We start from the raw sequence: 27,645 nt of genomic DNA on the forward strand, positions 1-27,645 counted from the left end.
AAGATTCCCTTCACATCGTCGGTAGCCTTCATTTCGGACGTTGAACACTCAACAAACCTTATCTAGTGCCCAACTGGGTGTGCTTCTACGAGTGTTGTTCACATAGACACACCTATCCCTATTGTTACGGCTATGAGGATGACATAGAGAGGTTGGAATAATAGTAGTTAACAATATATGCAGCAAATCATCGGCTTGTGGGTCATCGAGTATTGCAAATCTGCAGATACATATATATATGGGGGCAGATCTTGATTGATTTCATTGTTCTATTTTCATCTCTTGTATAATCTCTCTTCTATATTCTTTATTACGTGATATAGAACATCATAGTTATAGATAGTTGTGGTGATCATACTATATACAGTACTTTAAACAATACAGCAAGCATGCCAACTTCTGGAACTACTATTGAGTTGATTGACGACCAATTTCCAAAGGACGACTCTACCAGCGGTGGTATTGTCGATGAAGTCGATTTGACAGAGGCTAATATTTTGGCTACTGGTTTGAATAAAAAGGCGCCAAGAATTGTCAACGGGTTCGGTTCTCTAATGGGATCCAAGGAAATGGTTTCTGTGGAATTTGACAAGAATGGGAAGGAAAAGAAGTCTAATTTGGACCGTCTATTGGAAAAGGACAATCAAGAAAAAGAGGAAGCCAAGACTAGAGTTCACATTTCTGAACAGGCATGGACTTTGAACAACTGGCATCAACATTTGAACTGGTTGAACATGGTTCTTGTTTGCGGTATGCCAATTATTGGTTGGTATTTTGCTCTCTCGGGCAAGGTACCTTTACATTTGAACGTTTTCCTTTTCTCTGTTTTCTACTACGCTATTGGTGGTGTTTCCATCACTGCCGGTTACCATAGACTGTGGTCTCATAGATCTTATTCTGCCCATTGGCCATTAAGATTATTCTATGCCGTTTTCGGTTGTGCTTCTGTTGAAGGTTCCGCTAAATGGTGGGGCCACTCTCACAGAATCCACCATCGTTACACTGATACCTTGAGAGACCCTTATGATGCTCGTAGAGGTCTATGGTACTCCCACATGGGATGGATGCTTTTGAAGCCAAATCCAAAATACAAGGCCAGAGCTGATATCACCGACATGACCGATGACTGGACCATTAGATTCCAACACAGACACTACATCTTGTTGATGCTCCTAACTGCTTTCGTCATTCCAACTCTTATCTGTGGTTACTTTTTCAACGACTATATGGGTGGTTTGATCTACGCCGGTTTTATCCGTGTTTTTGTCATCCAACAAGCTACCTTTTGCATTAACTCCATGGCTCATTACATTGGTACCCAACCATTTGATGACAGAAGAACCCCCCGTGACAACTGGATTACCGCCATTGTCACTTTCGGTGAAGGTTACCATAACTTCCACCACGAATTCCCAACTGATTACAGAAACGCTATTAAGTGGTACCAATACGATCCAACCAAGGTTATCATCTACTTGACTTCTTTGGTTGGTCTAGCATACGATTTGAAAAAATTCTCCCAAAACGCTATTGAAGAAGCTTTGATTCAACAAGAACAAAAGAAGATCAACAAAAAGAAGGCGAAGATCAACTGGGGTCCAGTCTTGACCGATTTGCCAGTATGGGACAAACAAACCTTCTTAGCAAAGTCTAAGGAAAACAAGGGCTTGGTTATCATCTCTGGTATTGTTCATGACGTATCTGGTTATATTTCTGAACATCCAGGTGGTGAAACTTTAATCAAGACTGCATTAGGTAAGGACGCTACTAAGGCTTTCAGCGGTGGTGTCTACCGTCACTCAAATGCCGCTCAAAACGTCTTGGCTGACATGAGAGTGGCTATCATTAAGGAAAGTAAGAACTCTGCTATTAGAATGGCTAGTAAGAGGGGTGAAGTTTACGAAACTGGTAAGTTCTTTTGAGCATCACATTTTACCATAACTACCAGAAAAAAACTGAAAAATCATAAATTTTAAAAAAAAATAACATTTGAATTTTTTTTTCTCACGATTAGGTTTTGATATTTTCCCCTTTTTTTCTCGTTACGATATATCTTTTTTATTTATTTTTTCATTATTAGTATTTTATTCTTCATTATTTATGTATAGAATTTTCATTTTCATTTAGATTCAAATTAAGTTATCTTTTTACCTCTTCCATTTTCTTTTACATCCTTCGCTTTAACTTTGCTGCTGTAGTCATCTGAATTCTTCCAATTTATCTCTGCGTTGAAGTCAACTCTGAACTCTGGAAAACTTGTCCTGTTGCTCCCCTTTTTGAGGTGTGTACATAGTATCTTGTCCAACACATTCCCTTGTCTATTACTTTTGCTGTAAAATTGTATGGTATACTACTAACTACATAACTACTCAAAAATATTTACGTACACATTTATACAGTAATATCTTTTGTCACCTGTTTCATTACCTCTAGAAGGAAAAATCGATGTTTAGTATAAAAATAAAGAACATATTGATAACTCCTACTGGCAATGAGAAAACAAAAGCAACAAATAAAAAAAGGACAGCACGGAAATACATTCTGCGTGCCATCTTACTTATCTTTAGTTCCCTTCAATCTATGAGTGCATGTCATGTATTTCTATTATTCTCGGCCCTTTACTCTCCTTTTGGATTCATTGTCCTGTTAAATTAGAAGTCATCGCCACTTTCAGCAATCAAAGCCATGATCATCCTATACAAGTAGAAGAAGAACATCAACAAGTGGAACCCTAACTTTAGGAAACTTTCTCTCTTATGCTTACCTAGAGTTCTAAATATTTCGGTAGCGTCCAAAAGTTGGACCTTATTGTAAATTTTGTTTAAATTGTAAGCTAGAACTGGCAGATTCAATAAAAATACAAACCAGTAGCCGTTTAGTAAGAACAGCAATGACAAGGCACCATGCAATGCGGCTTCAGGGGTAATTAACTTGTTGACTTTAGAGCATAATTCAATTGGATTGATATAGTCGGCTTCTAAATCAGCGTATAATATCGTGAAATGCACTTGGCCGAACAAATTGATACAATTAACAACAACAGCAAGGATAAATAACCAAGCACCCATCTTTTCTTTTCTTTTAAATCCTGTTGACCTTACTTTGGCGGTATATTCGAAGGTAAATGTCTTTGTTAAAAATCTATTGAGAAGTTCTAATATGAGAAGAATCCCAATCGTATTTTCGTATTAAAGAATACACGGTCTAGTTATCATTCTTAAATCTTCCTCCTTCCTTGTTTTTCTCCGAAAAGAAAGGAAAATTTTTCTTCCACGGTACTTCCGAAAAAATCCAATCTCATAAAAATAAAAAACAAAAAGTAACTCCGATACGGGGAGTCGAACCCCGGTCTCCACGGTGAAAGCGTGATGTGATAGCCGTTACACTATATCGGAATAAAATTTACGATTATGTTGTATCTTAAGATGGGATACCTCAGTATGACAATACATCATTCTAAACGTTCATAAAACATATATGAAACAATCTTATAACGAAACGAACAGATTGAACAACATAAGGTAAAACTCTGCTTTTCCGAGCTGAACTAATCAAATGTGAGATAATAGTGGAGTTTGATGTAATTGTTGGGATCCCATTTTTATAAGGCAATAATATTAGGTATGTAGATATACTAGAAGTTTTCCTCAGGGATTTAGGAATCCAATAAAAGGGAATCTGCAATTCTACACAATTCTATAAACATTATTATCATCTTATTATATGTTGTTATTCATTTATCCTATTACATTATCAATCCTTGCGTTTCAGCTTCCACTAATTTAGATGACATAAGTTATGAGAAGCGGTCATCGAAATAAGTGGAAGCTGAAACGCAAGGATTGATAATGTAATAGGATAATGACTGACAATATATAAAATGACAATAAAAGCATATACAGAATTATGTAGAATTACGAGTTCCATTTATTGGATTCCTATATCCTCGAGGAGAACTTCTAGTATATCTACATACCTAATATTATTGCCTTTATCAACAATGGAATCCCAACAATCATCTCAAAATTCGCCAATCTCTCATGGTAGCGCCTGTGCTTCGGTTACTTCTACAGAAGTCCACACAAATCAAGATCCGTTAGACGTTTCAGCTTCCAAAATTCAAGAATTTGAGAAGGCTTCCACTAAGGCTCATTCTCAACAGACAACGACACCTCACTCGTCTGCTGTTCCAGAGAACCACCATCATGTCTCTCCTCCAGCTGATCAAGTACCATTGCCACAAGATGGGCCGCTCCCACAGCAGCGCATGATGACTCCCCAACAAGCCAATATTTCTGGTTGGCAGGTATACGGGCACCCAACTTTGATGCCGTATCCACCTTATCAAATGACACCCATGTATGTTCCATCTAAGTCAAACTCACAGTTTACACAATATTTACCACCTGATGGAACACATCGAAACACTTCATCACCTGAGTCCGAAAATTCATTTACTGATTCATCCTCAGCGAAGTCTAATATGACATCCACTAATAATTATGTCAGACCACCACCAATCTTAACCTCACCTAATGACTTCCTAAGTTGGGTTAAAACATACATTAAATTTTTGCAAAATTCAAATCTCGATGATATTATTCCGACAACAACCGGAAAAGTCGTACGTCAGATGACAGATAATGAACTCACCTTCTTATGTCACACTTTTCAATTATTCGCTCCATCTCAGTTCCTACCCAACTGGGTCAAAGACATCCTATCTATTGATTATACGAATATCATGAAAATTCTGTCGAAAAGCATCGAAAAAATGCAATATGATAATCAAGAGGCAAATGACATCGTGACACTCGCAAATTTGCAATATAATGGCAGTACGCCTGCAGACGCATTTGAAACAAAAGTCACAAACATTATTGACAGACTAAATAACAATGGCATTCACATCAATAACAAAGTAGCATGCCAACTAATCATGAGAGGCCTATCTGGCGAATACAAATTTTTACGCTACACACGTCATCGATATCTAAATATGACAGTTGCTGAACTATTTTTAGACATCCATGCTATCTATGAAGAACAACAGGAATCAAGACGCAGCAAACCTTCTTACAGGAGAAATCCGAGTGATGAGAGAAATGATTCTCGAACTTACATGAATACGACCAAACCCAAAGCTATAACTCGAAGTTCCCAAAAAACAAATAATTCGAAATCAAGAACAGCCAGGACTCATAACGTATTCACATCTAAAAACTCTCCCGGTACTGACAACGATTCCATCAGTGAATCAACTACCGGACCGATTCAATTGAACAATAAGCACGACCTTCACCTTAGGCCAGAAACTTACTGAATCTATCATAAATCATACGAATCATTATGATGATGAACTTCCTGGACACCTTCTTCTTGATTCAGGAGCATCGCGAACTCTCATAAGATCCGCCCATCACATACACTCAGCATCACCTAATCCTGACATAAACGTAGTTGATGCTCAAAAAAGAAATATCCCGATTACCGCTGTTGGTGATCTTCAATTTCACTTCCAGGACGACACCAAAACATCAATAAAGGTATTGCACACTCCGAACATAGCCTGTGACTTACTCAGTTTAAATGAACTGGCTGCAATAGATATTACAGCATGCTTTACCAAAAACGTCTTAGAACGAGCTGACGGCACTGTACTTGCACCTATCGTAAAATATGGCGACTTTTACTGGGTATCTAAAAAATATTTGCTTCCATCGAATATCTCCATACCCACAATCAATAATGTTCACACAAGTGAGAGAACACACAAATATCCTTATCCTTTCATTCATCGGATGCTTGCACATGCCAATGCCCAGACAATTAGATATTCACTTAAAAAGAACACTATTACGTATTTTAATGAATCTGATGTTGATTGGTCTAGCGCTACTAATTATCAATGTCCCGATTGCTTAATCGGTAAAAGCACCAAACGCAGACATATCAAAGGATCACGGCTAAAATACCAAAATTCATATGAACCTTTTCAATACCTACATACGGACATATTTGGCCCTGTTCACAACCTACCAAAGAGCGCACCATCCTATTTTATCTCATTCACTGATGAAAAAACCAAATTCCGTTGGGTTTATCCATTACATGACCGTCGCGAGGATTCTATTCTCGATGTCTTTACTACGATACTGGCTTTCATTAAAAACCAGTTTCAATCTAATGTTCTGGTTATCCAAATGGACCGTGGTTCTGAGTACACTAACAAAACTCTCCATAAGTTCCTTGAAAAAAATGGTATAACTCCATGTTATACAACCACAGCGGATTCCAGAGCCCATGGTATCGCTGAACGGCTAAACCGTACCCTATTAGATGACTGTTGTACCCAACTGCAATGTAGTGGTCTACCGAATCATCTATGGTTTTCAGCAGTCGAATTCTCTACTATCGTAAGGAACTCACTAGCTTCGCCTAAAAGCAAAAAATCTGCAAGACAACACGCTGGATTGGCAGGACTTGACATCAGTACTTTGTTACCGTTCGGTCAACCCGTCATAGTCAATAACCACAACCCTGACTCAAAAATTCACCCTCGTGGTATCACTGGCTATGCTCTACATCCATCTCGAAATTCTTATGGATATATCATCTATCTCCCATCCTTGAAGAAGACAGTAGATACGACTAATTACGTTATTCTTCAAGGCAAGGAATCCAGATTAGACCAATTCAATTACGACGCACTCACCTTCGATGACGATTTGAATCGTTTAACTGCTTCTTATCAATCGTTCATTGCGTCAAATGAGATCCAACAATCAAATGATCTCAACATAGAATCCGACCATGACTATCAATCTGACATTGAATTGAATCCTGACCACCAACGAAATGTACTTCCAAAAGTACCAATCCCCACTGACTCCCCACCTCCTTTAACTCATACTGAAGAATCAACGCCTATTTCTAAAACCAAGACTCGTGCACCCAGAGAAGTTGATCCAAACATATCTGAATCTAATATTCTTCCGTCTAAGAAGAGATCTAGCATCCCCAAAATTGCTGCTAACGACAGTACCGATTCGGGTGGTATAAATAAATCAGATGTTCCTCTACTTACTCCTTTGTTCAAACCCGACACACAACATTCGTATCAAGCCAATACATCTAATGATTTCGGTGATTCAGACTCACAAAGTGACATTGATGCTGACTATAAGGGCGTGACGATACCCAGTTTGGGTGGTACCAGCAACAAAACTGATTTGCAGATAAGTGATCCAGAGACTGAGAAAAGGACTAAACACCGTCCACCTTCAATCGATGCTTATCCACTGAAAAAGGACTCATCGCACCATATTTCCCCTATAAAAATACCAGTTACTCGTCCCGAACAGAATATCGAGGAATCTATTATCGCTGATCTCCCTCTCCCTGATCTACCTCCAATACTTTCTACCGAATTCCCTGACCCATTTAAAGAACTTCCCCCGATCAATTCTCGTCAAACTAATTCCAGTTTGGGTGGTATGGATGACTCTAATATCTCCGCTACTACCAATAGCAAGAAAAGATCATTAAAAGATAATGAAACTGAAATTGAGGTATCACGAGACACATGGAATACAAAGAATATGCGTAGTTTAGAACCTCCAAGGTCAAAGAAACGAATACTGCTGATCGCAGCTGTAAAAACAGTAAAATCAATCAAACCGATACGAGCAACCTTAAGATATGACGAAGCAATCACATACAATAAAAATATTATAGAAAAGGAAAAATATATCGAAGCATATCAAAAAGAAATCAATCAACTACTAAAAATGAACACTTGGGATACAGACAGATATTATGACAGGGAAGATATAGACCCTAAAAGGGTAATAAACTCAATGTTTATCTTCAACAAGAAACGCGACGGAACTCATAAAGCTAGATTTGTTGCAAGAGGTGACGTTCAACATCCCGATACGTATGACTCAGGTATGCAATCCAACACTGTACACCATTATGCATTGATGACATCTCTGTCTCTAGCATTAGACAATGACTATTTTATTACACAATTAGATATATCCTCGGCGTACTTGTACGCAGACATTAAAGAAGAATTATACATAAGACCCCCACCACATTTGAGAATGAATAACAAGTTAATACGTTTGAGGAAATCACTTTATGGTTTGAAACAAAGTGGTGCAAACTGGTATGAAACTATTCAATCATATCTGATACAACAATGTGATATGAAAGAAGTTCGTGGATGGTCATGTGTATTTAAGAATAGTCAATTGACAATTTGCTTATTTGTTGATGATATGATATTATTTAGCAAGGACTTAAATGCAAATAAGAAATTTATAGAAAAACTTAAGAGACAGTATGATACGAAGATTATAAACCTAGGTGAGGATAATGATGAAATACAATATGACATTCTCGGATTATAAATCAAATATAAGAGAGGTAAATACATGAAGTTAGGTATGGAAAACTCTCTAACTGAAAAACTACCCAAAATAAAGGTACCTTTGAACCCTAAAGGAAAGAAACTTGCTGCTCCAGGCCAACCAGGTCTTTACATAGACCAGGAAGAGCTAGAACTAGAAGAAGATGATTACAAAATGAAGGTACATGAAATGCAAAAACTAATAGGTCTAGCGTCATACGTTGGATATAAGTTTAGATTCGACCTATTATATTACATTAACACGCTTGCACAACATATACTATTTCCATCCAAGCAAGTGTTAGATATGACATATGAATTGATACAGTTCATATGGGATACGAGAGATAGACAACTAATATGGCACAAAAGCAAATCTACTAAGCCAGCAAATAATTTAGTTGTTATAAGCGATGCCTCATACGGCAATCAACCGTATTATAAATCACAGATTGGCAACGTATTTCTACTTAATGGAAAGGTAATTGGAGGAAAGTCCACCAAGGCTTTATTGACATGTACTTCGACTACAGAAGCAGAAATACACGCAATAAGTGAATCTGTTCCGTTATTAAATAATCTAAGTTACCTCGTACAAGAACTTAACAAAAAACCAATTACTAAAGGATTACTTACTGACAGTAAATCTACAATCAGTATAGTTATGTCCAAAAATGAAGAGAAATTTAGAAACAGATTTTTTGGTACTAAAGCAATGAGACTCAGAGATGAAGTATCAGGAAATAATTTGCACGTATGCTATATCGAGACTAAAAAGAATATTGCAGACGTATTAACCAAACCTCTTCCAATAAAAACATTTAAACTACTAACAAACAAATGGATTCATTAGATCTATTACATTATGGGTGGTATGTTGGAATGAAAATCAACTATCGTCTATCAACTAGTAGTCATACTACTAGTACATTATCATATACGGTGTTATAAGATGACATAAGTTATGAGAAGCGGTCATCGAAATAAGTGGAAGCTGAAATGCAAGGATTGATAATGTAATAGGATAATGACTGACAATATATAAAATGACAATAAAAGCATATACAGAATTATGTAGAATAACGAGTTCCATTTATTGGATTCCTATATCCTCGAGGAGAACTTCTAGTATATCTACATACCTAATATTATTGCCTTTATCAACAATGGAATCCCAACAATCATCTCAAAATTCACCCATTTCTCAATTACTGCAGTAAATTCTATTATTAGAATTATTCTACTCCTATTTATACGAATAGGTGTTTAGTAGTAATCGCTTATTCCAACAAAAACAAGTTCATATCTGGAGCTGAAGTCCTTTTGATACCTGACTCATTTTTTCTTTAATGGAAAATATATTATAAAATAAGCTCGCGTGGCGTAATGGCAACGCGTCTGACTTCTAATCAGAAGATTATGGGTTCGACCCCCATCGTGAGTGTTTTTTGGGTTTGTTTCTACAGCAAGTGGAAATTACTACAGTGGACCTGAGATGTATTTTTTATTTCTTTTCTGAAACAACAAACTCTTCTCTCAATATTGTTTTTTGGTCATGATTATACATACATAGGTTATTTTTTAAAATCTACAGTAAGTGGAATAGAACATAAAAACAGAAGATCAAGAATTTCGAAACACATGGCGGTACAAAATGCCTTTGAACAAAAAAAGAAGGCAATTTTGAACGAGATAGACTCGACCCAACCAGATTTATCACCAAAAGGAACTATCGATGAGCTGTGCCTTCCAATAATCGATCTTATCAATAGTAGCGCTGATATGGTAACAACGTCATCATGTTCCGGTAGAGTTAGTGTGTTTCTGGAAGGTACGAAATCATATAACGGGGAGGTTAAGATAGGTGGCAAAGGACAAGGTGGCAAGTGGCTTTACGTCACTCATGATCGTGGAAAAGTTATTGGCTGGTTGGATGAGCTGAGGTCAAAAAGTGAGTTTCTTTTAGAGATATCTCGCAACCAAGATTTAGTGGAGAAAGTTACGGGGAGCACTAGATACATTCTCTATAAGTATGAGCCTTTCATACTGCATGTTAAATGCAGGGACTTTCAGGTAGCATCCAAACTATACAACGAAGCTATGTCTTGTGGGTTCAGGGAAAGCGGGATTGGTTCAAATAATCTTGTGGCGATCAGGATTAACATTAAATTAGACGTGCCCATCGGCTATCTAGATGAGGATTCAAGCACCTTGAAGTTTTTTGTAGGTCCGGAATACATAAATGTTTTGGATTCTCTATCATTAAACAAATTCGATGAGAATACAAAGAAAATGCAAGCACTATATGAGAAAATCAAAAGGGAACTTCTAAACAAATCACCGAATTCAAACGCTAAGACTGGTGTAATACCAGCCGAAACAAAGGAAGAGAGGAGAGAACGGAAAAAAAAGGAAGGTATGGAAAGACAGCGTCAATTAAAAAGCACAAGTAACGTGCTATAAAAAACATTCCAGAGAAATTTTTTTCTTAACTTTCCCTCTCTTGTATCTCTTGTCTTCATTTTCCATTATTATATAATCTTACTAAATCTGAAACGAATAAAAGGGGTTTTTGTAATATATACATTAAAACTTATTTTCTCTTAAATTTATTAGTGTATGGCAAAAGATCAGGTCTAGTTAATGCACAAAAAGGTTAGACACAAAAGTAAAGAGAGAAGATTAATTTATCACTTCTAAGAGCTTGATCATTTAATCACTGTCTCCATCGTTATTCATTAATGCGTCAAACATATTGGCTCTTGGAGCTTGAGGAACCTCTTCCGCTTTACGAACGTTTCGTTGGTTGTTTCTAAAGGAACTTGTTTTAGTAGAAGCAAAACTATCTCTTGGGGTATTTTGCATGTTCCTTCTGTTCGAAGAATATCTGTTGCTGTTAGATTGATTGTGGTTGTTGTTGTATCTCGAATTCGATCTTTGACTGTTCTTTTGTTGGCGCAATTGTTCTTCTTCTTGATGAATTTGTTGAATTGTCTTTGGTCCAGCGTCCTTCTTGGCGTTATTCCAATGTTTAATCTCCCTCAATTCCTTCACATCGATTAACTTAAACTTTATTCTATTTGATATGCTTCCTCCATCAATGATGTGTTGTAGCAATAAAAATAAGTTGTCGAGCAGTACCGAACCTTCAAGAGTTGCCTGAGGCGTAACAAATTTATCATGTTCAAATTGTTCACCGACAGTGGTTAGTAATTCTACGACGGATTCTAAAGTCTCTTCCGAAGGATCATTGTTTAAGTCCTTCATTAATCTTCGGAAACACTCAAACATCATCTTTCCAGTTAACAAATTCAAACAATATAAGTACCCTATGAAACGAACTAGACCTAACCCTCTTCTCTTCGCAGCTGCTGCAATATAATACTCATCAGACATCATTTCTGGTTCTAGTGGATTACCATCTTCTCCCGCAGGTAACTTATCTGCCCAACCCTTTTCAAATTCTTCGTGACATCTTGCCACTAGGTAATGCAATACAAGCTTGGGTCCATTCTTTCCTTCGTTTTCTTTATCTTTAATGCCTGGGTCAAGGTCTTTGACTACTTTACCACATAACTGGGCATACATTGAAGACCAATGAGGCTCGTCACACGCTTTGTGGAAAATTTGTTCAATAACTATTTTTAGTGTTTCGCCACCATCTTCCCATTTTGACTGGTTTGCTATATCCAAAATTTCAGAAGAAATTGAATCAAACATTTCTAAGGTCAACTTGTTCAAGAGAGACTTCATCTTTCGTTCCACCTCTTCCTTATCTAACAACTCTGTCTTACCATCAGGAGCCAATTTCTTTTCAGTTTTCTTAACCCTCGACTTAGGAATCCATCTATTAGCACTTGGTACCAATGGGGCGACGTCCTCTTTCGGAGTTCGCTCTTCTAACTTTTCTGCTGCCTTTTCACGATCCTTTCTAGAAGTGTATCCTCTATTAGATCTTCTATCGTCCCCCATCCTCTTCGATCTTCTTTTTGATGAGACCCTCGAGCTAGAAGCATGATCCAAACCACGCATAGATGGACTTCTGAAATCACCTCCAAATCTACCACTATCTTTTGGTCTGTTTCTGGATACATGAGGAGGTATGACAATTTTCGAAGAAACAGCCTCAACCCAGGCGGGATCGGGTCTAAATTTTAATCTGTCTTTGAACTGTAATAAGAAAGTAGGGCCATATGTGTATTTAACGTTTGATTTCCTATATTTAGCATCAGGTCTTTCGACATCGGCTGGATAGTCAAAATTGTATATATCAGAAATTGGTTGTGCCTTTACCAAAGTTTCAAGTAGTTGAGAAACAGTAGGTAAGTCCACAGAGGGTGTGGAAGGAACTATTTCTTTCACTACATTTTCTTTTGTGATAAATTCAGGATTCGCTGTGACATCGCTACCTTCAGTTATGGTTTTGCTGTCATTTACATCAGGAATGACATTAGTACCATCCTCGACAATTTCATTAGAATCTTGAGAACTAGTCTCATTCTCTGGCTCGTTAAATGTCACAGATTTGGTTATACTTCCAACTGCATTTTGTGGAGGAATAACGTCACTGACACCTGGCTTTTCATCAATGATAGAAACACTAGCTTCTCCAATTGTTTTTGGTAGTTCCTTGTCAGCTTCAAGTCCAATAGATGTGTTAACTTTAGTTGTTTCAGCATTGGTATGCTTCTGATCTTCCCGCTCTGTGTCATTTTCTGATATTAAACCATTCTTTTTTCTTTCCATGGCCGCTTTACGCAATCTTACTTGCTCCAAAAATAATCTTTTTGTATTCTCAGCCTCAGAAGTAGATTTTTCATTAGTTGCATCGGTTAATGTATCTTTAACTACTTCTTTAGCAGCCATGATAGGAGTTAACTCCTTTTCAAAAGGAGTTCCTGACTTGGATTTCTGTTCTATATCACCATTACTCTCTTCATTTTTTGAAGCTTTTTTTTCTGCGTGGAATTTCTTCAGATTCAAGGGTTCACCAGTCTTCGTTGTTATTTCTATCTTCGTACTTTTAGGTAGAGAAGGGGGTTCTGGTTTAGTGTTGAGTGGCTGATGTGTGTAAGGTGGAGAAGCAACTGGAACCATTTGTTGAGGTATATAATACATCTGAGGAGCATAGTAGTTAGCCGGCCATTGCATATTTGGCATCATTGCCGCATTGTACTCATTGTTATTCAGTCTGTAAGTATTATTGTATCTGTTGTAATATTGAGTGTTCCCTTGACTGTTATTACGACTATTGTATTTATTTGATCCATATCTGCCACTTTTCGTTTGGTATTGTTTGTTATTGTGGGGTTCTTTCGCCCCGTAAAGCTTTTCATTATATTGATTATTTTGCTGACTGTTGTTGGATCCAGAGTATTCACTATCATAAGAAGAAAACTTCTTGTAGCCATTGGTTTGCTGCGGGTGTGGAGACGGTGGGCCTGTTTGGTCAGTCATAATTCCCGCAATTAACTTACTGTTTTCTAGAATAAATCTCTTTCTTTCAGGAACAGCAAGAACAGCCTAAAAATATAAATTTGAGGCAGATAAACTGTATTCTATATCTTCTAGTTAGTATTCAACGAGACACCTTCGTAAAAGTCGAAAAGTCGCGGCTGATAGACTGGATAGTTGTTTGCTTTGTTTATCTTTGCCAAAAATATATTATCATACGTTTTTTTTTTCAGTACTTTTCCTTTTTCAGGACAGGTACCTACAGTTTTTCAAAATAGATTAAAGGAACGCCCCCCATCATTAGTGGGATCTGGACGAGAAAAAAGCAGCAATGCCCCTCTGTTTTTAAAAGAAAACCAATACTTTCATCCTGCCTATTCTCTCTATCCTGCCGCATGATATTGCTTCTTAGTTGATGTTAAAACTATGGTGTTATAAACATATACTTAGTAACATATACAATGAGCCAAGTGAAACAGATACATCACTTAAATAACTTGGCGACGGAAATGGCAGTTTCTTGGTTCTTGTTCATAACCTTTCCGACAGCCAATTCAAAATCTTCTTGAGTAACATGTATTCTTCTCTCTCTTAGAGCATACATACCTGCTTCTGTACAAACACCTTTAACGTCGGCACCAGAACATCCGTTCATCTTTTCAGCAACCTTTCTCAAGTTGATACCGCGGGTTAGATTCATTTTCCTGGAGTGAATTCTTAAAATTTCTGCTCTAGCTGCAACACTTGGAGGTGGAAATTCAATCTTTCTATCTATTCTACCGGGTCTTAGAAGTGCTGGATCAAGAATATCTAGTCTATTCGTGGCCATAATGATCTTAATATTTTTTGAGGTTTCAAACCCATCCAACTGATTTAGCAATTCTAACATTGTTCTTTGAACTTCAGAATCACCACCGCCAGAACCTTCTACACGAGTTGAACCGATAGAATCAATTTCATCCATGAAAATGATTGAAGGAGCATGTTCTCTGGCCATCACGAAAAGTTCACGGACCATACGGGAACCCTCACCAATATACTTTTGTACCAATTCAGCACCGCTGACTCTGATGAATTTACAATCAGTGTGGTGTGCGACAGCTCTTGCCAATAAGGTTTTCCCTGTACCAGGAGGACCATATAGGATAACACCCTTTGGTTGCGCAATACCCAGACTTTCAAACAGTTCTGGATGTTTTACAGGCAGTTCAATAACTTCTTTAATTTCCTTTATTTGTTTTGTCAAACCACCGACCATATCATATGTAGAATCAGGAACTTTCTCCACCATCATCAAGGAAACCAGCGGGTCAGCCTTGTTTTCAAGGACTTTATGCAACATGTAAGAGTCACTCCTTAGACAAACCCTTTGAGATGCTTTTAGGTCCTTCACATTTATATCTTTTGCAACGTCCACAATGTATTTCCCTTCGGGTTGCACTTTAACGAGAACTTTTTTGTCAGAGACTATCTTTATGACTTCCCCTACATAAGATCCAGGTTCTTGTAATAAGCGTAGTTCATCCTTAATAAAACGTACTTTGTCATTCAATGCATTCCTTTGAGCCTCTAGTCGGCGTACATTTTCTGTTTTGGAGCGGATTTTTAGCTCTGTCTCTTGAATCTTCTGCTCAAAGTAAGGCTTGATACCACTTTCGTGCGTTTCCAATACAATATTGGAGGATGTTACAGCAGCTGTCATTGTAATAATAGTATCACGCTGTTGTGTTGTTTTGTTTTAGCTGAGCCTATCCTAACTACTATTGATGTTACAACTTTTGCCACCTTGTTCGCATTTAAACAGTTTTAAAACTCGAAATTTTCCGAATAAGAATAAGGGTAAAAGTGTGCGAAATTTCATCCTGCTAGAAACTTGACGAAAGAAGAAAGGAAACTGAAAACAAATCTGAAGACTCGAAGGGCTGACACAAGGAACCTGAACGTTAACTTTTGTAATAATGTGTATTATAGAGAAAAAGACGATTTTCGTTACGTGCGGCGCAACGATACCCTTCCCAAAGCTCGTCTCATGCGTGTTGAGTAATGGATTTTGCCAAGAATTGATTCAATATGGGTTTGTGCGACTGATTGTTCAGTTTGGGAGGAACTACGGATCCGAATTTGAGAATACGGTACAAGAATATGGGGGCCAAAAAGAGGACAAGATGATTCCAATTGAGAGGCTTGGCTGTGACCACAGCGCAAGGCAGTATACCTTAATGGATGGGAAGTTAGAAGTGATTGGATTCGATTTTTCCACCAAAATGCAAAGTACTATACGTGATTATTCAGACTTGGTAGTGTCACATGCCGGAACAGGCTCGATATTGGATTCTCTTCGATTAAATAAACCTCTCATAATCTGTGTTAATGATTCTTTGATGGACAACCATCAGCAGCAAATAGCAGATAAGTTTGTGGAGTTGGGTTATGTATGGTCTTGCGTGCCCACTGAAACAGGATTGATAGCTGGTCTACGGGCATCTCAAACAGAAAAGCTCAAATCGTTCCCTGTCTCTCATAACACATCGTTTGAACGACTACTTACCGAACTGATATATAGTTAGTAAAGATTTTTTTTTTTTAACAAAATTAAAACAAGTAACAAGCAACTTGTAAGGAAAGAATCATTCATTTAATGGCACCTCTCCTCCGTCTGAAGCGTCCGCCGCTTGTATTTCTCTTGCTTTAAAAAAAGCATTGATTTCGCCCAGGATCGAACTGGGGACGTTCTGCGTGTTAAGCAGATGCCATAACCGACTAGACCACGAAACCAACTTTTTCTTGGTTCTCATGGTAGAAAAGAGCCAACTCACTGCAGTATCAAGGGTGCTTGAGATCTACACCTAAACTTGTTTCACTAGTTCTATGTATCCTCTTTCGCATTGTGGTTTCGCAGAACACTACTACTCCTACGTTGGCTGTAACCAACGCTTTGGACAGTGTACCTCTGTTCGTTTCAGCCGTACTCAACCATCACCCTTCCAAGTATTTACTAGTGTTTCACCTTTGACATAGATGTTACTGTTTGCTGTATACTATCCTATTTCTACAATGACACCTTCGCTTAGACTCGCTGTTTTATATTATATTTACATTGGCATAAGCTTTAGAGTAATCATCTGTACAACCTCGCCAACATTATCGTTACAAAAAAAGCCATCTCCGCCCCATAATAGCTAGCGCCCCTCGTCTACGCCTTCTAGAAAACTTCAAACTTCAAACTTCATACAGCACATTATCTGAAAAGCTGTACCCACCGCCAACGAGCGTTGAATACATACAGTTATCAAGGAATTGTGTCTACTCTACCATCCGCAATGACGCTGAATTTGGAATGCGACGTAGTCCGGTACAGGCCCTGCTCGGTCTATTTTTTATCCATATTCAAACGATCATTTTTAGTCTATATCTTAGCCCGCTTGGCCTCGCGTTCGCATAATTGCTCTCGCACGGGCGTCCCGCGGGCATGAGCCACGATGGAACTGAATCCAGAACGAGTCTGTCTAGGATACCTCTGTCTACCAGCTAAGCCGCTAGTCCACGGACTGCCATCGGCAATTGGGCGAATGCGCCGAAGATGGTGGCACCACATTTGTTTATTCGGTTTATGCTGCGCTGTGACGTGAAGACGCGCGGTCTTCTGTAACTCATATCGTTTGCCAAGAAAAAAGCCAATCGGGGAATCTGAAAATCGCCATTCAGTTTGCAGCTCGCACCTTAAGCACCACTGAATGCCAAGTAACGGAATTTCCTTGGCCTTTTTTAAGTTTCTTCTCTTCCATTTTTTCCCCCTGTCTCCCTTCGCTGTGTTCTGTCATATTAAAATTAACAAATGATATAATATCGTGCGCCTAAGCCTCTTCTTTTTCTCTTATTCCCATTCTGGTTCTAATGCTTACTCAATGTTCTTATTTCAGTTTTCTTGTTTTTATTTTTTTTGACTATTCTGTAACGATTCTAAAGACAGGTTTGAAAAAGTTATTACTGTTAGGTTAGTTCTGTAGGTGACATTTTGTTAGCCTCATATATTTTTCTTTACCTTTAATTCTACTTTCCTTCTGTCAAGTACATGGCGGTATTGTCTAAGCTTACTTGAGCCAAGAGTAACAAGCAAAAAAAAGGAAGAAAATATACATCCCCGAATACGCATCACCGCACACACGAACAAGTTCAGCGTCATAGGCAAAGTGCGGTACTATAACAATAGCACTATCATCATCATCAGCAGTAGTAACGTTGCCCAACAATGTCTTTACTGAAGCTGTGGAACAGAGAAGCAAGGGCATCTTCCAAGAGAAAGAGTCATGGAATCGCTGGCAATTATGGCAACAGTATGCTGGCCCACAATAACGTGAGGCAGTTCCGCATAGATATAAATGAAGCGCACAGAGTTTGGAAGCCCAGTGAAAATATAGCTGGCGAAGTTGTTATCGACATCAAGAGAGACATTACCAACGTGGCCATCAAGTTATCGCTAGTATGTGAGGTTCGCGTGAAAACTGGGAACAGTCCAACCTCCAAGAATAAGAGAATCGAGAAAGTCTTGGAGAAATCGACGTTTCTTTATGGACAGGACTACGTGAAAGCAGATTTTTCAACTACAGAAAAGAAACCGTGCATTGGTAAAGCTACTATTCTTAATGGTTTAAGCAAGGGTGAGCACAGGTTTCCCTTCAGAATAAAGATACCAAGAGGCAAGGGAATGTTGAGCTCTATAAAGTTTGAAAGGGGCTCGATAACATATTTCCTCACTTCCTCCTTGGAGTCTCTCAATAATATCAACGCATTGAAAAAACCAGAAGCAAGGTGTGAACGTGAGTTTGCAGTTATAGTGCCGTTGGACGTATCGAGACTGCCTCAACCAAAGACCAAAACAGTAGTGTTACAATCAGCCTCCATGGTCCAAAATAAAAAGGGCAAATCCACAGAGGATGCATCGTCATCTTATACACAGCTAACTCAGAAGTCTAACACCTCTAATTCTTCTGGAAGCTCAACAAACTCTAAAACACCCCCCTTACCAAACAAAACGGTAACTATATCCGTAGATATACCGCAGGCTGGGTTCATGATAGGTGAAATCATTCCCATAGATGTAAGGATTGACCACTATAAACCTTTTTATGCCCCAGCAGGTCTTACGACCACCTTGGTGAGAATATGTAGGGTGGACGGTGCAGGTAAAGATGACCCAATGGAGACCTTCAGAAAAGATATATGCCAAAGTATCTCCCCCATATATATCAACCCTGAAACGCTGCAGTTTCAATCTAGAGTTTATCTGAAAGTACCCCTTGATGCATTTTCCACACTCACCACTGTGAGTAAATTTTTTTCCTTTCAGTACTACATTGAGGTGATGGTCAATTTATCAAAAAAGAACGTGGTTTACACTGAATCTAATAAAATAATAGGAACCCCCATCGAAGAACAAAACGGCTTGGGTGTAGAAAATAACATCAACCGTATTCAAAGGAAAATGCTACGAATGGTCAGCCCGGAAACTTTGGAAAACGATTCCGAGGGTTATGAGTCTAGTATATTTTTCAAGGACATGGTGAATGTAGAAAAGCTGAAAAGACTAAGAAATGTTACAGGCATGTCTATCGAGACCGTGATAGGAACAACGAGATCCGAACAGCAGCGATACGATACGTACTTTCCTCTTCCATCTTCAACCAGGATCCCACAGAGTCCTTTATCGGATCTAAAAGAATGGCTAACTCCATTAAATGCATATGAGTGCGATGATGTCCCAGTTCCGAAGTATTTCCCAAATAGTGAAGTTGATATACCTTCCGAAGACAAGCAAGAACTTGAACGGAGGAGACTACAACAATTAGAAAGCGATCCTCCCCTCTGTGATGACTATTAGAAGAAGCGGGCAACGACCCACATACTTGCCGCTTTATTTCTGCGTATTTAGTCGGTTGAATCATGTTTGCATTTTTTCTCTATACTAATGATTATGAAATAATCCAAAGACCCCTCATAGCACCCGCAAAACCTAAACTTATATACGTTATGTGTATTTAAGTACGTGTAATGATTAAAATACAAAACCTTAGCGCTCAAAGCCAAATGATAGAAAAAAAGTAGTAGCAATGCTAAACATTATCTTATATTTATAGAAACGACACGATAGAGTAAAGCCGTTGTGATATTAAGTTGTAAGTTATACATCATATCTTTTCAGCCCCTTCGCATGGACAGTATAATAGAAAAGTCTGGGCCTCGTCATAGCTGGACCCTTCTCTTTTTTTCTCTAATTGTCTTTTTCTGAACTCCCTCGTTTCAGAATGCACCAAATTCTCCCCTTAATGCTTTTTGTTTTAGATCCCAAATAGCCATCCTTTCGTCATCAGGTAAGATAGCGATTTGACTGTCATTCAGTTGTAACACTTGTTTTAGTAGATCCTTTTGTTTATTGAGCACTGAAGGATCCATCACCTCGTTGACGCTGTTATTATTCGTAGCCGACGCCTCTTCCTGTGGCCTAGAAGCTAACGGGATCAAATCATCCACTTTGCATATCCCATTCGTTAGCAGTAATTCAGCTGTGACAAAACTCAGTTGAGGACACAACTCTAGTAGCGAAACAGCATCTTCAGGGTGTGTTCTTGTCCATTCTTGAAACTTCTGAAGAAATTTCAACTGTACTTCTTTGGGTTTTTTGGCCAATTCGCTGGATATCATCATAGCAGGAGTGGTCATATTTATATTGACATCGATACCAGAGGGCAATTCGGGAAATTTCTGACTCAGAAAATTAGAATTCCCGCTGTTTTGAAAATCAGGTCCATTGTTATTATTGTTATTTCCACCGTTGCTACTGTTGTTGTTATTTCCATTACTGGCATTATACTGCTGCTGTTGCTGCTGCTGTGAAACACCAGATATATCGCTATTACTGGAGTAGCCGCACTTCAAAAATCTAGAACCTAGTTGGTATCCGTTCAAATTACGTACCGCGCTAGCGCTAGATTCCAAATCTCTAAATTCGATAAACGCATAACCTTTTGATCTACCAGTCTGAGGGTCAAACATCATTTTCAAATTGATCACAGGCCCAACATTACTGCACAAATCAAGGATCTGTTCTTCTGTTTGATCATACGGTATAGAGCCCAGATATACCACTCGAGATGGTGGGTTGTTCTGTACTCCTGCATTCATACCGCCTTGTCTATTCATCCTGTTCTTCTGGCCTTTTCTTCTGCTTTATTGATGATAATTGTGTTTGTAATGTGGTTGTATATAGCCTTTTATCTTGTATGTTCCCCAGAGAGTAAACGTTGTTGCCTGTTAAAAAATGACTCAACTAAGTTTATAAATTTTCTTATAGTACTGATAATGACCTCGTGGAAGACTCGATGAACTATCTCTGCTTTTTTGATCTTTTCAAAACAACTCTTCCAAAGACTATACATCTTTCTTGGTATTAATTCCAAACTAATTAGGGAATTTTTCATTTCTTACCCGCCCTGTTATGCTGATGGAACCAAGTGATCACTCGATGATGGGACTGTCTATTGAAAAATATCGAATAAAAAAGTACTCATGCAGTAGAATGTCCACAGTTTAGCCAATCAGTACAGGTGTATTCGTCATGGATAGTAAGGAAGTTCTGGTGCACGTTAAGAATTTAGAAAAGAACAAAAGTAATGATGCAGCGGTTCTGGAAATCTTACATGTCTTGGATAAGGAATTCGTGCCCACTGAAAAGCTATTGAGAGAAACAAAAGTTGGTGTGGAAGTCAACAAATTTAAAAAGTCTACGAATGCAGAGATCAGTAGGCTTGTGAAAAAAATGATTGGCTCATGGAAAGACGCAATTAACAAAAATAAGCGTTCCAGACAAGCGCAGCAACATCATCAAGATCATGCACCAGCTAAAGTGGAGGACAAGACAGCTGTAAATGGCTCTGTGAATGGTTTGGAAGAACCTTCCTCTTCCCAGTCGGATGCGACAAAACAGGACAAATATGTCAGCACTAAACCAAGAAATAGTAAGAATGATGGTGTGGATACAGCAATATACCACCATAAATTACGTGATCAGGTACTAAAGGCACTTTACGACGTTTTGGCCAAAGAAAGCGAACATCCTCCTCAATCTATTTTACACACTGCCAAAGCTATAGAAGGTGAAATGAATAAAGTTAACAACTGTGACACCAGCGAAGCCGCCTATAAGGCCAGGTACCGTATAATTTACTCAAACATCATCTCCAAAAATAATCCAGATCTCAAACATAAAATTGCCAACGGTGATATAACTCCCGAATTCTTAGCTATGTGCGATGCCAAGGATTTGGCTCCAGCACCTTTAAAGCAAAAGATCGAAGAAATTGCTAAACAAAACTTATTCAATGCACAAGGTGCTACTATAGAAAGGTCAGTTACTGACAGATTTACTTGTGGTAAATGTAAGGAGAAGAAGGTGTCTTATTACCAATTGCAAACGAGATCTGCAGATGAACCATTGACCACTTTCTGTACTTGTGAGGCATGTGGTAACAGATGGAAATTCTCTTAAAGGCAAGCAAACGAACAATCGAAGGACGGAACAAATGAAACGATAAAAGAGGGGACAAAAGAACCTGCATTTTCTGACTGTGTTCATGCTGATATTTGGGTAAGCAGGATCTTAAAAGAATGAAATAAAAGTCAAACATATGGGACTACGCTTCATTTGGAGAAATGACCAACTCATATAAGATGTATATACATATATAAGCCCCTGGCTTTAGTTTTCTTCTGTTTCTTTCGTGTGTATTTTTTTGTTCTGTCAAATTACTTTGTATTATTTATGATTTTCTTGTTTTCTTTCTTGATCTTCTATGCATTGAGATAGCACTCCGACAGAGTTGAAGAAAGTGTAACTTCAAATATAACCAGGAAGCGAATAATAAAGAATTAAAGTAAGCAAGAAGAGCAGAAAGCACATACCAAAGTCTTATGAAATGTTGAGAGTACTATGGAAGCAAAGCTCTAACGCTGCTCGTTCGAAAAAAGTATCAAATGTATTTGTAAGCAACTACACTCACAGTCTAAGGAACCCCTACTGGAATTATGCGAAGAGAAACTATGCCCAATCTTGGGACAACAGACAGCCTAATGAAAAGATTGATGCGCATATCAAAGTACAAAAACTCATGGACGAAATAAATTCGAAACCTAACGTTCTGGAAAAATTAGAACATGTTAGTAATATCATGATCGACAAAAAATTGGTTAATTTAGATACAGCTTCTGCCAGTGAAGAAAACACGATCAAACCATGGCAAATGATTAAGATTTTAATGGATAGAGACTTGAGACATGCTATGAAGGAGTTTAAATTGGAATTGGAAAAATCAGGCATCCAGTTGGGGCCTGACCAATTAGGCCCACTAATGACCGTTTTGGGATTGGAGAAAAAAAATGAGAGGTGAAAACAAGTAGAAAGTAATAACAACCAACACTTTCTGCTAATGCCTTCCGTGTATATATATTACGTATTACTACATAAGTACTATTGTGAGCATTATAAGGTTTTTCCTATGCCGTTAATTATATCGCATCCTAGTATTTTCTAGACCTGCCAAACGGGAGCTTGCTGCCAGCAATGTTACATTTGTCATATTACCATCATTATTGTTACTATTCACAAGGTGAACTCCATTCAGTTCTCTTCATCTAACCAGTCCAAGAATTCAGGAGCTAAATAAGTAATGATTAATCTGGCACCTGCTCTCAAGAATCCTTGGTGAGACTCGAAAGCAATTGTTTTCAAATCAACAACACCCTTCTCAGCAGCAGCATGTAGCATTGCGTATTCACCTGAGACATGATAGGCACAGATTGGCAAGTCTTTGCAGATTTCACTTGCATCTCTCATAATATCTAGGTAGAAAGTAGAAGGCTTGACGATAATACCGTCAGCACCTTCGCTCATGTCTCTTTCCAATGCCCTACGTGCCAGACCACGACCAGCAGGAGGCAGTTGATAACACTTCCTATCACCATCGGAAGGAGCTGAACAAGCAGCATCACGGAAAGGACCATACAGGTTACCGCTAAACTTAGCTGCGTATGATAATACAAAGGTCTTGTGAGCTAAATTTGCATTTATCAAGCCCCTTTTGATATCTTTGATCCTACCATCGATCATATCACTAGGAGCCACACAATGCGCACCTGCTTTGGCGTAGTTAACTGCCACAGCAGCTAATCTAGAGACACTACGTTCTCTGTTTATGGTACCATCATCATACAGGACCCCGCAATGACCATGAGAAGTGTATTCACAGAGACATACATCGCAAATAATGTACAATTCAGGAAAATTTTCACGAATGAATTTAATACCTTGAATAACTGGCCCTGCCGGGTCGTCAGCTGCTGTGCCCACTGGGTCTTTGGTACCTGGGATTAAAGGCACCCCAAACAATATCACAGAACGTAAACCTTTGCTAACCAACGGCTTCAAGTAATCTTTTAACCTATTGACACCAATTCTGTTGATATTGGGTAGTGAGTCAATTTCTGTAAAATCGTCTGGGTTATCAGAAATGAAGAGTGGGAAAATTAACATGTTTTTTGTTAGTTGACGCTCACTTTGCCATTGTCTCAACAATGGATGATTATAACCACCAGCTAGAACAGATGAAATTTCTGTTGGCTCAGTTTCCAAAAATTCAGCAGTATGCATGGTTTTACCAGTTTTCTTAATACGGATATCTAGAGTAAGTCACAATTTAAGGAAATTGCAAAATTTTCTTTTTATATAGCTAAATAGGCCAATAAATCAGGAACAATAGAATGACGCACCGAGTTTGCTAGCAACCTACACACTTGCTTTTTTTTATAAATCAAGAGTGTATGTTGCCTCAGGCCAATCACCGCACCGAATAAGGATTGCTCGTTTACCCGTTGTTCGATTTTTTTTTTCATCTTCTACCAATTTTTTTCGGCAGCGCCTTTGAATGACTTTGATCATCAATCCTGGAGTAATATACACTTGTATGTTTGAAACGCCCAGTTACAATATTTATTGGAATAGCTAACTTATGAGTAAGTGGACCCAAATTTTCGAGTGATGTTTCCTGTCAACGGTGACACTTATTTTTGGTTTGCAGATATGTATGTGTATATCTTATTCCCACTTTTTTATAGTTATCGTTATCTATGTATCTCAATACCTTGGACATGAATCACCGAGTAGATATTTTTCTTTACAATGCTTAAAACAAGGCCGCACAGAACTAAACAATAAAGTTACCTTGATCTTTAATAAAATATTCCCCCATTAATAAGTACTCTCTTCGATTACGATTTAGTCATATTCATTTTGACCATACATTGCAGATGTGAGATGGATTTTAAGTGGTGAAAGCGCTCTAAGCTATGCCATATAAGTACGTAAGGAGAGACAAAATTAAACATAATTAAGCGCCATGTGAGACTAAATGTGGCCGTCGTTTTGATTATATGATTGGGAAAAGCTCCTAAACATAGAGGTAGAATTATAGTTCGGAAATTTCGTCTTGCCCTGCTCATTTTGTAGAAAACGAGTCATCATCTCCACCCTTTGTAACCGGTGTCCTGCTCACATAAATAGTCTCTACTGAGAGATTTGTGAATTTCGAGATAATTTTTGGGATTCCATTGTTGATAAAGGCAATATTATTAGGTATATAAAATATACTAGAACTACTCCTCGAGGATATAGGTATCTCAATCCTTGCGTTTCAGCTTTCACAAACTTCGATGTCAGCTTTTCAGAACTTATGTCATCTTTTAACACTGTATAAAAAAATACGCTAATAGCATGACTACTAGTTGATGGACGTTAGTTGATTTTCATTCCAACATGTACAAACTACATTCACATAATTCATATGGTACGTTGCAATTCCAGTGTCGACTATCTCAACAGAAGTGTCACTGCGCAAGTCAATACCATTAAATGGTAACTGCTATGTTGCAGATAAAACACTAACAGTTACTCAAAAGGTAATCGCTAGCTACACCTGAAGCGAACGAAGACACATTGTCCAAACCAGTAATAACTATCAAAACATACAAATAGCAGTACTGTAGGAAACTACAATGAAAGACGATACATAGATATTGTTGATAATCAGTAGTTTTGTAAGTTGTAATAATTATTTTAAAATTCCTAATAAATATTAATCTTCCTTCTTAGTTTATAAAAGAGAGGCATACAAAACACACGCTGATTGGTTGTGTTAAACCCAATGGTTCAAACTGTTGTAATATAAATCAACTATCATCTACTAACTAGTATTTACGTTACTAGTATATTATCATATACGGTGTCATCTAAATTAGTGGAAGCTGAAACGTAAGGATTGATAATGTAATAGGATCAATGAACAACAACATATAAAACGATGATAATAATGTTTATAGAACTGTGTAGAGTTACGAGTTCCATTTATGGGATTCCTATGTCTCCGAGGAGAACTTCTAGTATATCTACATACCTAATATTATTGCCTTATTAAAAAATGGAATACCAACAATTACACCAGAATCCACTCTCATCTCACAAATATAACTCGGAACATTAATGCCAAGCTTTTGGTGATAGCTCATCTTTTTATATACTAAGTTCTGATCGATTAATAGATCTTCATCTTACTACTGCAGGAACTTCTGTTATTAGAACTTGCCTACTTTAATTTAATTGGTATCATCATAGGAATGTTTATATTCATTCACCCAACATTATTACTATCATGTTAAAGAATGTTCGCCATCAACTACACCAATTTATACGAATAAAGGTATAGTAGTAATCACTTATTCCGACAAACGGAAATGAAAACCAATTTTAAATGTAGACCAAAAATTCCCTTTCTACCTAAATAAGTAAGCTCGCTACAAAAAAACATTTCTGTTTTATTACGGGCTCGAGTAATACAGAGGTGTCCTGACAATCCTAATATACTATCTTAGGGAAGTAACTTATTGTCAAAACGACTTATCAACTTAATTCACGGGATGTTACTTATCCTATATATTATATAAGATATGGTTTATACTAAATAGTGGAAGCGCGGAATCTCGGATCTAACTAATTGTTCAGGTATTTATACATTTGATTAGTTCAGCTCAGGAAGGCAGAGTTTTTCCTTATGTTGCTCAATCTGTTCGTTTCGTTATAAGACTGTTTCATATGTGTTTTATGAACGTTTAGAATGATGTATTATCATACTGAGGTATCTCATCTTAAGATACCACCAATTTCAACAAATAAGTGGTTGTTTGGCCGAGCGGTCTAAGGCGCCTGATTCAAGAAATATCTTGACCGCAGTTGACTGTGGGAATACTCAGGTATCGTAAGATGCAAGAGTTCGAATCTCTTAGCAACCATATTTTTTTGTTGCAACTTCTATTATACTAATCACGAGGCACAGAGTTTCTCAATATTAACGCTCACATCACGTTGGATGTGTCGCAGTATACCGATTGAGTCCATTTTCGAAATCACTTAAAGCTACAATGGTAACTACCAAACATGCACGTTGGATACATAGTTTTCCTGTAAGAAATTTCACTCTGGAGCTAAAGTGAGAATTCCCGCACTTTTCTTCGCCTTGTAACCCTGCAATAAAATATACACAAGAATGGAGGCCCACCAGGCTAAGCTGCACTACAAAACGTATAAAAAGTTGGGCGAACGCTATCAGTTCCTTTTGTCTAAATCGTAGAGTATTCTTTATGTACAAAAAATTAAGAAAGAGAATGGTCTTCAAAAG

General features: G+C 37.9%; 11 protein-coding genes and 4 non-coding genes across 15 annotated transcripts; 8 read left to right on the forward strand and 7 right to left on the reverse strand.

The window, feature by feature from the left end:
• Window positions 1-389: 389 nt before the first annotated feature.
• OLE1 (stearoyl-CoA 9-desaturase) lies at window positions 390-1,922 on the forward strand (the record flags this gene model as incomplete). The annotated part of the gene is made up of 1 exon (XM_056222667.1): window positions 390-1,922. One exon carries the CDS (start codon window positions 390-392, stop codon window positions 1,920-1,922), a length of 1,533 nt encoding a protein of 510 aa, XP_056082335.1.
• Window positions 1,923-2,651: 729 nt separating this feature from the next.
• ERV14 (cornichon family protein) lies at window positions 2,652-3,068 on the reverse strand (the record flags this gene model as incomplete). The annotated part of the gene is made up of 1 exon (XM_056222668.1): window positions 2,652-3,068. The coding sequence occupies one exon, from the start codon at window positions 3,066-3,068 to the stop codon at window positions 2,652-2,654; it is 417 nt and encodes a 138-aa protein (XP_056082336.1).
• Window positions 3,069-3,323: 255 nt separating this feature from the next.
• On the reverse strand, window positions 3,324-3,395 carry Smki_7.trna10E. The gene has a single exon. It is a non-coding gene; the product is annotated as a tRNA-Glu (tRNA).
• Window positions 3,396-9,788: 6,393 nt separating this feature from the next.
• On the forward strand, window positions 9,789-9,860 carry Smki_7.trna11R. Its single transcript has one exon. It is a non-coding gene; the product is annotated as a tRNA-Arg (tRNA).
• A 197-nt stretch (window positions 9,861-10,057) lies between these two features.
• On the forward strand, window positions 10,058-10,879 carry TYW3 (tRNA methyltransferase TYW3; the record flags this gene model as incomplete). The annotated part of the gene is made up of 1 exon (XM_056222669.1): window positions 10,058-10,879. One exon carries the CDS (start codon window positions 10,058-10,060, stop codon window positions 10,877-10,879), a length of 822 nt encoding a protein of 273 aa, XP_056082337.1.
• Window positions 10,880-11,128: 249 nt separating this feature from the next.
• On the reverse strand, window positions 11,129-13,873 carry TIF4632 (translation initiation factor eIF4G; the record flags this gene model as incomplete). The annotated part of the gene is made up of 1 exon (XM_056222670.1): window positions 11,129-13,873. The coding sequence occupies one exon, from the start codon at window positions 13,871-13,873 to the stop codon at window positions 11,129-11,131; it is 2,745 nt and encodes a 914-aa protein (XP_056082338.1).
• Window positions 13,874-14,354: 481 nt separating this feature from the next.
• RPT6 (proteasome regulatory particle base subunit RPT6) lies at window positions 14,355-15,572 on the reverse strand (the record flags this gene model as incomplete). The annotated part of the gene is made up of 1 exon (XM_056222671.1): window positions 14,355-15,572. The coding sequence occupies one exon, from the start codon at window positions 15,570-15,572 to the stop codon at window positions 14,355-14,357; it is 1,218 nt and encodes a 405-aa protein (XP_056082339.1).
• Window positions 15,573-15,828: 256 nt separating this feature from the next.
• On the forward strand, window positions 15,829-16,437 carry ALG13 (N-acetylglucosaminyldiphosphodolichol N-acetylglucosaminyltransferase catalytic subunit ALG13; the record flags this gene model as incomplete). Its single annotated transcript, XM_056222672.1, has 1 exon — window positions 15,829-16,437. The coding sequence occupies one exon, from the start codon at window positions 15,829-15,831 to the stop codon at window positions 16,435-16,437; it is 609 nt and encodes a 202-aa protein (XP_056082340.1).
• A 134-nt stretch (window positions 16,438-16,571) lies between these two features.
• Smki_7.trna12V lies at window positions 16,572-16,645 on the reverse strand. Its single transcript has one exon. It is a non-coding gene; the product is annotated as a tRNA-Val (tRNA).
• A 1,474-nt stretch (window positions 16,646-18,119) lies between these two features.
• RIM8 (Rim8p) lies at window positions 18,120-19,748 on the forward strand (the record flags this gene model as incomplete). Its single annotated transcript, XM_056222673.1, has 1 exon — window positions 18,120-19,748. One exon carries the CDS (start codon window positions 18,120-18,122, stop codon window positions 19,746-19,748), a length of 1,629 nt encoding a protein of 542 aa, XP_056082341.1.
• A 419-nt stretch (window positions 19,749-20,167) lies between these two features.
• On the reverse strand, window positions 20,168-21,067 carry RNA15 (Rna15p; the record flags this gene model as incomplete). Its single annotated transcript, XM_056222674.1, has 1 exon — window positions 20,168-21,067. One exon carries the CDS (start codon window positions 21,065-21,067, stop codon window positions 20,168-20,170), a length of 900 nt encoding a protein of 299 aa, XP_056082342.1.
• Window positions 21,068-21,482: 415 nt separating this feature from the next.
• DST1 (transcription elongation factor DST1) lies at window positions 21,483-22,412 on the forward strand (the record flags this gene model as incomplete). The annotated part of the gene is made up of 1 exon (XM_056222676.1): window positions 21,483-22,412. One exon carries the CDS (start codon window positions 21,483-21,485, stop codon window positions 22,410-22,412), a length of 930 nt encoding a protein of 309 aa, XP_056082343.1.
• A 427-nt stretch (window positions 22,413-22,839) lies between these two features.
• On the forward strand, window positions 22,840-23,310 carry DPC13 (Dpc13p; the record flags this gene model as incomplete). The annotated part of the gene is made up of 1 exon (XM_056222677.1): window positions 22,840-23,310. One exon carries the CDS (start codon window positions 22,840-22,842, stop codon window positions 23,308-23,310), a length of 471 nt encoding a protein of 156 aa, XP_056082344.1.
• Window positions 23,311-23,540: 230 nt separating this feature from the next.
• Window positions 23,541-24,569, reverse strand: HEM2 (porphobilinogen synthase HEM2; the record flags this gene model as incomplete). The annotated part of the gene is made up of 1 exon (XM_056222678.1): window positions 23,541-24,569. The coding sequence occupies one exon, from the start codon at window positions 24,567-24,569 to the stop codon at window positions 23,541-23,543; it is 1,029 nt and encodes a 342-aa protein (XP_056082345.1).
• Window positions 24,570-27,145: 2,576 nt separating this feature from the next.
• On the forward strand, window positions 27,146-27,259 carry Smki_7.trna13L. Its single transcript has 2 exons — window positions 27,146-27,183; window positions 27,216-27,259. It is a non-coding gene; the product is annotated as a tRNA-Leu (tRNA).
• Window positions 27,260-27,645: the final 386 nt, after the last annotated feature.

Source organism: Saccharomyces mikatae, assembly GCF_947241705.1.
Source record: "Saccharomyces mikatae IFO 1815 strain IFO1815 genome assembly, chromosome: 7".
Lineage (NCBI taxonomy): Eukaryota > Fungi > Ascomycota > Saccharomycetes > Saccharomycetales > Saccharomycetaceae > Saccharomyces > Saccharomyces mikatae.